Source organism: Paramormyrops kingsleyae, chromosome 23 (assembly GCF_048594095.1).
Source record: "Paramormyrops kingsleyae isolate MSU_618 chromosome 23, PKINGS_0.4, whole genome shotgun sequence".
Classification (NCBI taxonomy): Eukaryota; Metazoa; Chordata; class Actinopteri; order Osteoglossiformes; family Mormyridae; genus Paramormyrops; species Paramormyrops kingsleyae.
This window is the reverse complement of record NC_132819.1, coordinates 13,723,046-13,733,922: the sequence shown is the minus strand read 5'-3', so window position 1 is coordinate 13,733,922 and position 10,877 is coordinate 13,723,046. Positions and strand designations below refer to the sequence as shown.

Sequence of the window (10,877 nt, the reverse complement as noted above, 5' to 3'; positions counted from 1 at the left end):
TTGTTCAATTTAATTTCCACATAAAAATGTGACATCATATCAGTCTTCTCTTATACTGCCCCCCCCCCTCCTTGCTTTAAGGAGCCATTAAAAATATGGGGCTTCCATTCATGTTTTGGGGTGCTCCAAATGGCAGGATCAGATCAACAAAGTTCTGTTTTTCATGAAGGACATATTCCCCCTCCCTTGCTATTTATCGTCCTGTGACACTCTGTGGTGCACAATTTACTCTACTCCAGAGGGTGTGTTACATTTGAGACAATATATAAAAAACTTTTTTTCCTTTAAGCAAACAAAACACTCAGTTGGCAAACAGGCAGTTTTATTTTAAATGTAACAAAATAAATTACATATTTTATTTGTTTTACAGAAAAAAACTACTCAAGTTACATCCCTCATTGAAGAAAACACTTCCTGAAAAATGTTTACATTTTTTTTCAGCTTTATTTTATCACTTACATATATTTCCAGACAGCCATTATCCCGCTTTTAGAATGTCTGAATCAGCAATGGGCCAATACAAATATTTTCATCTTCCTGTGGTCTGTGGAAGAAAATGTGTCATCTCTAAAAAAAAAAAATCAACTGTGATTTAATACTGGGACATGTCTTCAAAGCCATTAGGGACTGGCATGTCCTCAAAAACTGACGTTCATTGTGCACAGTCGAGACACCCTAAATAAGAGAAAAATAATAAAAAAATTTATTTAATCTAATTTTTATAGATCACTTTCAATTAAATGAATCTTCACAGGGCGTCTGAAGATAGATAAAACCATATTACTAATAGGTAAAATAGACCATTATAGACCTGCTTATAAGATAAACATTCAGTTAAAATCACTAGATCAGATGTGATTAAACTGATACATTTTGTTTTATCAGTAAATAATCATACGCTGAATCCCAATAGACATTCATTCATTACATTTTAAATTGGTTCAAACTAGTCAGCTATTAAGCAGTTCAAGTAATTTAATTTCCTGTGCCTACACAAAACAGCAAGGGGGGGTGCAAAGCAGGCCAGGGGGGCTCAGTATGAGGCTGGCAGCAGAGCTGACACATGCCCTGTCACATGCCCTGTCACATGACACATGTCACATGACACATGTCACATGACACATGTCACATGACACATGCCACATGACACATGTCACATGACAGGGGCCCGTCTGCTCCCCCTGAATGCGTCAGAAGGCCATTGGCAAACAGTGCATTGCAAAACAATGCTTATTACTGAATAACACAAATGATTGTTGGACATTTATCTCCCTGTGAAAATTTAATTCAAAGTAATAATCCTCAAAATGAAGTACATTAAGTAACGCTTTACATGCCTAAGATTGGTTCCAGCATCCTTCTGCAACCCTGACCAGAATATGTGCTTAGAAGGATAGATGAGTTTTAAATCACAAAATTCATTCATCTTCCATAATGCTTGTCCTGTGCTGGGTCGCAGGGGTCCAGAGCCTATCCTGGAAAAAACAAACACAAGGCAGGGAGTGACCCTGTTTGCCACTGTATGTATGCTCATCTGTGCACCGTGTTCTTGCTGTTGTATGCACCAGAATTTCCCCCTGGGATCAATAAAGTTAATGATGGGCTCCAAACCCATTGTACGGCACACACACATACACGCACACATTGTATCTTTGTGGGGACTCTCCATTCACTTCTATGGGGAAAACTCTAATCCCAGCATGATGACCCTAACCCCTACCCAGCCCTAAACTTAACCATAAATAACAAAACTAAATACAAGACTTTTGGCATTTTTAGTTTTTTGATTGCGTTCACAGATTTTTGTGGGGACCCGGAAAATGGTCCCCATAAAGTCAAAATAACGAATTTGTATCACGTTCTGGGTACATTTGGTCCCCACAATGCATTATAAACCTAATCCACTTACACACACACACACACACAGACAGACGATTTGGCAAATCCAATTCAACTTAGCATGTTTTGGACTGTGGGGGAAGGCAGAGAACCTGGAGGAAGCCCCATGAGGAGAACATTAGGGGAACAGAAGCAGAACATGCAAACTCCGCACACAGGGAGCTGGAGAACATTAGGGGAACAGAAGCAGAACATGCAAACTCCGCACACATGGAGCTGGAGCGGGGAGTCAAACCCTGCCTTCCAGAGGTGTGAGGTGACCACACCAGCCACGTGACCATGCCGCCCCCCCAAGCCTGGGGATATTTTTTAAATAAATCTGAAATATTCTATATTAAGACTTTGACATTATTATTTCTTGTAAGCACCTTTGGCAGTAACTACAGTTTCAAGTCTTTTTGGGAAGTGTCTACTAGCTTTTGACACTGGTTTCATGTGATGTTTGCCCATTCTTGTCAGCAAATCTGTTCAAGTTCTCTGAAGCTGCTCAGAAATTGCTTGTGGACAGCCGTTTTCAACTCTCACCACAGATTGCAAGGCATGTAGCTGACATTACAAACCGTGACTTTGACAGGATTGTATCTGTCTTAATACACAGCATCTGTTCTGAGCTTCCTGTTACATTTCAGTAAATTTCATGCTAAATGTTGCCTATATCACTGTCAGCTTTGGAAATGGCGCATTAACAATAATGATAAACTGAATTTACACTTAAACTCCATTATCGTCATTCTGGTTTTATGAAAATACAGTAATAGAATCAAGGTCAGCCCTCCCGAGCCCATTTAATAAGGACATTTACTCACCTTTCAAATGAAATTCAGCCTTTTGGTGTCTTTTTGGGGCATCCTGCAATGAAAGGCAACACAGTTTAACCTTTGACCTACAATTAAAAATTCAAATAATGTCAGAATTTGCAAAACGACAGCATGCTGGCACTTTATTTAAACGACAACATGTTATCAATGTCTTGAAATTATTGTGTATAAAATACTAAAGTGTTATAGTTATTTATCATGTATTTTTTATGGCAACACTATTTTTAATAGCGTAAATCTAATAAGCAATAATACTACTTATCTACCTATTTTAAATCTTCATACATTTAACAGTGTTTAAGAAAACATTTTTAAGCATGTTATTAGACTATTAGGTATGATTAAAATGCCCATTTTTGTTTATTCCTTTTGGGGGGGGTCAAGGTATATTAGGTATGATTAAAATGCCCATTTGGTTTATTTACCTTGTCAGCTGGAGAGCATAAATTAGCTCCTCCCATCCACTTTCAGGCAAGGTGAACATCATTTAGATTCTCTTTAACTCTGTTTAGACACTGAAAAAGTCTTGCTTGACCAAAAGGAAAAAAAGTAAGAACAGAAACAGTGAAGAAAAAAAATACTACAAAGATCTACAAACGGAATGAAGCTTTTATTTTACTCCAAATCTTAACTGTTCTAAGAATTCTATTCTGTGCAGATATATTTTCTGACACACACAGAACACACATAGAAATTTAAAAACAAATGCTCCATCTAATTCGTTACATTCAGTAAGTCGCCAAACAGCCTCTAATGATAGAGGCCAAAGATGGGAACATTTGTAAATGTACCAGTTATGCCGATTAGCTAATCAATTACAATATGCTGAACAGGCCTTCCAGTCATTCAACTGGCTTATTATATACAAAGGCTAATACTAGAATTAAAAGGGTTCTGAGAAGTATTGTGATAAAACTGAATGCTATATTGTGATATTGCTTGAAAATAGAGGCACACAGGATTAGTAATTACCTGTTTGGATAAAATGCATTATAAATGATGAAAATTATATTTGACATGTTTTTTTATTTTAATAATTGTAACAGTATTTAGTTATTAAGGAAGAATCTATGGATATTTAGTACATTTGATAGTATAGGCAATTTTATAGGTATACTGTAGCACAGAGGCCTGTCAGCTACACACTTAAAAATATCTCTTGAACACTATTACCATTGGAACTGCTGACGTAAATTAGACAGGGTGTCTTGAATCATTCACATCTATGTAATACATATCAGAAGCTTGACAGGTTCAAGTTGATAGAATGTTATTTTTAACTTCAATTTTTTTTTTTTTATTATTTTAACAAAAAGTTTTGTGCCGTCACCATGAAATTTATATTTTAAGGGTTTAAACTTGGAATTTGGCCTAGATAGGAATTGCAGATGTTAAAACTGCCTGATATTATATTTTCAGCTGTTTGTTAATGTTGTTTTTATACAAAAAATACAACTACGTTCTCACACAAGGATTTTTTTTTCAAAAAGTTTATTTATTATCAACCAAGATGAAAATATTAATTAAAGGGCTTACAAAAGCTCATTATTTTAATAATACAAACCTCCCTTTAAAGAATGCCACCGGCTTATCTTTATTACTGTGGTTATTTTTATATCCCAATGTAAACATTTGCATTATTGTCTTATTAATATTATTCATATTATTATAATAATAATTATTATTATTAATTATTATTATTATTATATGTCTTTTTCTATTAATTTCCTTTAAACAGAGTTGTAGTGTCCTGTATTGAAGTTTTGGTAAGTTTTAGTAAATTGGCTTTTCGTTACGAGAATTCTTTTAGTCTCTGGAGGTAATGAGAACACATGATCAATATATCCATCATATTCAACAAGCATCTCAATGCTTTTAGAAGCATGTATTACTGTCAGAAACGATGAGGTTCGATTATTAAGGAAATGCTTATGAAATGAAAAGAAACACTGCTGCGATTAAATACAATGTCGGGTATGTCAGATCGGGCCAGACGAGTACGTAAGAAGAAAAAAAAGGATCCTACAAGATTTCACAACATGCTTCTATAAGCCCTTTAACACTAAAATACTCTCAGTTACAAAAAGGAACAATACAACAATATTTGCAACATGATCTCCTGTCTTTGTTGTTCAAAGGTAGATTTACAAGGAACATTGCTGATACCAGTCAAAACACTACTTATGCTACCCCAACCCTCTATTATAAATAGAAATAAACTATTAAACAAAGCAACTAACATGTTAAAGAAATAAAACCTTCTATTTAACATAACAAGCTCAGTGGCTTCAAATTCTAATTTATAAAGAATGGATAGTTTACCTATTTTACAGTTGTGTTTTCCAGAAGAAGCTGTCATTACATACTGTATGTTATTGGTCTCTGTTATAGTGTCCACAGCATTTTAAACAGGCATTACAACTATATAATGGTCTTTTCACCATCTCCTTTTTCCACCTCTGTTAGTTTTTTTTCTTTTCTTTGTTTTTGTTCATTTTATTCCAAAAGGAGGAAAGGGTGTCCTCGATAGAAAATCCATCATTTGGAACAACACAGGACATGTTGTGATGTAGCAGTTCAGTATCTGGGGTACGGCTGGTCCCTGTATGCTCCCTTGGAAGTTCTGGATGGTATGGCTTTGTGTCTGCTGCTGGTCCATTCCTCTTGTCCTGGTGGAAGAAGAATGGAGGGGCTATGGGAGAATGCATTGTTCTTTTGTTTGGTTTCTAGCTGAGAGAGCACTGCATCAAGAGCTCATGGCACCTTTGAAGCACTCCTTCTAAGTTTGCCACGTTGATAATTTGTTTGGATTTCGAATGACATTAGCACAAAACCAATTATCACTAGTTCAAGATCAAAAACTCCAACCAAGCTGCACTATCCGTCTTCCACCTGGAAAGGTTTATTTATTTAATTGAAAAAGAACATCAAAGGGTACTTGAAAAGAGTCTGTTTAGTGTCTCCCAGCGAAAAGGTCACAATCACCATTAACCAAAATCAGCATTCATTCAAGCCCATCACTGTCAATGTGCAAGTGCCTGCATTGATTGTTTCCTTTGTCTGATCTTCAGCCAACCAAGATACATCCCCGGAGCAGGAACTTGCATCTGGCTGTTTGAGTAGTAGTATATCTTTTATTGTTTCTAGACAGGCTTTTTTGTTGCAAGCCCATAACCAATAGTTTTTAATTAAGGCTGTCACCCTTTCACTTAATGTCACTTGAATAGCAGATTTGAACAAGATAACCTTGTCTTTTCATGCAGGACTATACATCAACTTCTACAGGCAGCTCCGGGGTTACGAATGAGTTCTGTTCTCTATGTTTGTCTTTCAGTGAAATTTGTAGGTTAGTCAAATCTTTGCCTTAATATATAGTATATATCCTCAAGCTGATGAACCATTGAAGCTGCACAATGGTTTCATGAGTATCACAAAGTGGGGTGTCTTTAAGTTGTCTTTAAGGCGTTCTTAGCCTGGGAACTGCCTGTACACCACAGGGCTCTTTTGAACTACTAACACAAGTGTTGACTTGAGGGAAGGAGATGTTCCACTGTCCATTTGCAAACCAGTCCTCATCCTCCCATTCAATGTCGACAACAAGAATGTACACACACTTGGTGCAAGATGTTTGAAAAAAGCTGGTGCTAAATTACTTCTAGTTTCTGGTAATGCTAACCTTCTCACAGCTTTCGTGTAACAATCACTTCGGTTCCGTTCTCCATTTCTGCTTACAGCTACCTAGGCTAATACAGCTCTCGGTATTAGTTCCTATGAGGAAAAGCATAACTTTTTATGCAGTTTGAGCAGCTGTTTAGTTTATACTAATTATGATTATTTATCAATGCAGCATTTTGTTGCTGCAAACTACCCTGTTTCCTACAGCGCACTCTGATAATGGCAACGCGGAAGCTCAATGCATTAAAGCGAAAGGATAAATTAGAGGCACCTGTTCTGATGCTCCCTGGGGTTAGACCTCCCTTACCATAGAACATCAGTGCAGGCTTGTCACTTCAAAAAATGAAGCGCCCTATTTATTCAGCGACAAACTTAGAAAGTGAAATAAGAAAGCAGCAACTGGCTTTCAAGTTTTTGTCATGAAGCATTTTCCTGGAAGACTGCTAGCTGCTTGTGCTGGTGTGGATCATTCCATAAATAATTAGCTACAAAGTTGCGAGAAAAGCGCAGAGGTTTCCTGGGGTGGCAGGCAAAAACGAAAATAAAACAAGAAACAAGACATTCGTTTGTACAGTGGCTTTGGAGATCACACTTCAATAAGATTTCAAGCTATCTGACATATTTTATTGATGCTATTTTAATGCTAATGACTTCCCATGGTGAGACTTAGCTACAAACATGAAACAAAGAAGAAATATTTGGTTTGTCTCTTTCATAATAGAGAGTGTGCCAAATACTGAAGCAAATGTCTTTTAGCACATGCCATCTCAATGAGTAGTAGGGACAGGGAAACTTAATTCAGCCATTTATCACTAAAGGCGAGTCTTAAGAAAGATTGACGAAATAAGCAGCTGAATAAAGTGTAAAGGAACCAAGACAGTTTCATGACTACTCATGCACTGCCCAAAACTGACTTCTCTCTGGAAGGAAAAATATGTGCTGTGAAGTCTAATACAGCCTTTATGAAAATGATAGGCTCTCTATATTTTAAGATATCAGTAATAATGATACGCATGACTGTTGTAATCCATCCCCTAACTGCTATTCCTGGTTAGGGTCCAGGCATGTCCTGATTTTCTAGAATATGACACTTCGTTAATCAATGACAGTCTTCATTGTATGACATCACCACATTAACTAAAACCTGTGTTCTTTGTTTAGTGGCAAGGTGCGTGGATTTGTAAAATACCTATTTTATTGTGTATGCCTTTTGTAAAGATACAAAAAATAGGAACATGCTCACAATGTAAAGGCTTGTCTTTCTTTAAGTATAATAATAATAACAAGGCTTGACCAGCAACCTTCCAATCACAGACACACACACATGTAGCCTGCTGAGACACATGCGCCCCCCCAGAGCCTGGAAGCCTTGAGTTTGAAAATGAGAAATAAAACAGACCAAAGTGGTGATGTCATACAAAGAAGACTGTGATTGGTTAAAAAGGTCAAATGCAACCCCATCCCTTGTTGACCCAGGGGCACACCAAATCAGGTTGTGGTAGGGTCTGGGACCCCGTGAACAGGACTCCAGTCAATCACATGTCTCAAGCCTTCATATCATGCTTATATAGTGAATAAGGTTTGCCTTTTCTGAAACCATATACAGATTCAAAGACAGAAACATAAATAGGAGACAGCTTATCACTCACTGTGTCTCCCTATTAGGCGTGCTATGTTTTAAATTCTCCTTCCCCATTAACGAGCCTACTCTATCCCCCAGCCCCTGTTGAACAATGATTCGCCAACTGTTTGTTTGACGTGTTCACCTTTCTAAAGTGTGCACATGTTGAGATAATTTTCAGGTCAAGGGCAATCTCATGTTATGGCTGAAAATTCCATAGAGTAGATGCCAGACGACTGTTCAGCACCCAATGGAATAAACAGACCACAGTATTAAGGGCCAATGGGCAACTGATGACCCCTACAGCTGTGCTTGTACTGATGACAACGTGCTAATATAAATATTTATTTCATTTAAGTTCCTGTTTTATTGGGGTTTTTTTCTATTCTTCAGTGGAAAAATGGTAAAATGAATTTCTAACACTAGGACATTTGACATGTATTTTGAATTAACTGAACTAGGCCGACTTTTCAAAATGAGTACTTTCTAATCCTGCACTTCTGCAACATTCCGGGTGTGATGAAGTCAAGAGACGATAGCAGAGCTTAATTGCATGTCATTTTCTGTTTAATGCCACATGAATGAACAAACACTCGACTCTCAGAAATTGTCAACATTTTAAACGTCTTACTTCTCACCGTCTTTCTCAAAACATATAAAAGTCCCCCAGCAACCCATATCCAATAATTACATATACAAGAGGACCACTACAGTCTATACTGATTGTTAAAAGCTCATAATTTCTAGAGTTTATGTAATTGTTTCTTAGAACCCAACTAGACTAGCTCATTAGCTTCACTTCATTTCCTTAGATTAGCACATATGTGCCCTGCTAATATGCGGCATGCACTAGCACAGAACTGCTACAGACGGCTCCACACTGTTGTCATATGCCCTGAGCAGAGACGTGTCCATAAAACAAGGAACCGTGAGCATCATGGCAGATACCACTTAGTGTGGCTTTACTGTAAGTGCAGCCACAAACTGTGCAAAGCAGCCTGACGCGCTGAGCCAAGCACGTTAGCCGTGGGCTCCAGGGAAAATGAAGAAAATGAAGAAGCCCGAACGGATTGGTCTGTCAAGTGAACAAAGACCATCCCTAAAGGAGCAAGAGCAGAAGTAGATTGAAACTGCTCTAAAGGCTGTATCGACAATCTTATCTTCAGACAAGGTGAGTGGCTGCATCATTAAAATAAATACAAAGCGAAACAGCCCTGCAGTCTTTGATGCACTTAGAATAAAGGCACCACTCCTTGCAAAATATTACAGTAAAATGTAGCGTGGGCTCTGTGATGACGGTGTTAATAGAAGCACTGCTGAATTAATGAGCTGCAAATGTGCATTAAACATGAAATGAGTTACAGCATTATTTCATGAAAATGTACATTGAACTCACCATATGAATCATAGGATTCGTCGCTTATGCCGTGGCCATACTCATAATACTCTTCTGAGCTGTGGAGAGATGAAAGGATGCCTTTTTTAATATTCTCAATATCCACGATGAAGCCAAATTTAATGTATGTGCAATAAATTAGTATCCATAATTATGAATGCATTAATGAATGCATTAATTATAGGAATGTATGCTCGATGACAGACGTGCATCTCCAGTCTCAGTGCTGCCATGGCTACACTGTAACCTGTGAAATGCATCAGCAATGAGTATTAGGTACTATGTCATTATATGCGACATATCCTAACTGTTACAATTGACAACTTACAGCAGTAACAGGAAGTTATAAAGAAAATGCCAATTATTACACAAAAAAAGAAATTCAAAGTTGCGTAATAGGGTGGGATTATGAGGTAGCATTCCATTTCCCATAATTATAATTTTATAGTTGGATATTTGATGACATGTACATTAGGGCTTCTGAACCTTTTGATGTCTGTGGACTGGTTTACAGTACGTCATATATAATGGGGGTGGGGTGGGGGGGGGTTCTCTGGCAGATTGATCGGCACAGGATTTTACATGATTTTTTAAAAAATATCCTGATTACCAAATAATGTTCTGTAGCTAGTATTTTATTACTTGGTGACAGTGAATAGCTAAGCGGGCAAAATCAAATATGAACGAACAAACAAAAAATATATGAATAAAAAACAAAAAACAGTAACAATTGCTGAATGGCTTGCATTTAAGATGGGGAGGTCAACCATGATGCTGTATTGCCGTGAATGAACACTACAGCAACTATGGGGCCAACACTTAAGGTCCACTTTCACTGCAGAAACATGCTAGTGTGAATAGAGGTTCCCCTGGCTTCCCGCTGGACACTTCCTATATAAGTTATATTTTCCTATAATTCCACAATATTGCATCTCTATCTCACTATTCCACATATGGAGATATGAGTGATTCCAGTCCTCATCAAAAATAAAGGAGGCTATTCAGCATTTTGGCCTGGGTCGCTAGTCGCATGCCGAAAAAACAATTCTACCCTGGCATCATTCAGCATTACTGCTATCATTCAAGCCCGAGTGGTAATTTATTGTAAGGCTGTCATCAATCCCGCACAGCCGATCACAGCTGAGCCCCCGCTTCCTGTACCTGTCAGTCTTCCTTGCGACAGCGCTGTGTTTTCCCTCTCCCGGCTTTTAAGGCTGGCAGAAAACACATTTAAAGGCTTGCTGCTAATTTAGTTCCAGGGCAACCCACAGAGCGCCGGCAACTAGCAGGGCATGTGCCTCACCGACTGACCGCTTCCATTTCCAGAGGAGATAGCAACGGAATTCTCAGTTCGGCGACCAGCACTCGGCTGTTATTTTTTAAATAGAGCATCGTGTCTCCCATTACTTGACATGCTACTATCAGCATAGTTCATTCAATTTGATTTTTCCTTAAATGCCTGTTGTGT

At 37.9% G+C, this 10,877-nt stretch overlaps 1 protein-coding gene across 4 annotated transcripts in view; it reads right to left on the bottom strand.

Annotated features, from left to right (window-relative positions):
- Nucleotides 1–418: 418 nt before the first annotated feature.
- khdrbs3 (KH domain containing, RNA binding, signal transduction associated 3) overlaps nt 419–10,877 on the bottom strand; it is a 72,253-nt gene continuing 61,794 nt past the window's right edge. For 3 of the 4 annotated variants that reach the window (XM_023811769.1, XM_023811770.1, XM_072705771.1), the window contains 2 exons: nt 9,410–9,468; nt 2,770–5,386 (listed from right to left, as the gene is read on the bottom strand). In XM_023811769.1, the coding sequence (XP_023667537.1) occupies nt 5,295–5,386; nt 9,410–9,468 (151 nt within the window). In that variant the 3' untranslated portion in view covers nt 2,770–5,294. Of the gene's footprint in view, nt 1,476–2,705; nt 2,749–2,769; nt 5,387–9,409; nt 9,469–10,877 lie in introns of those variants that run through there. The other variant, XR_002838260.2, reaches the window with a different exon arrangement.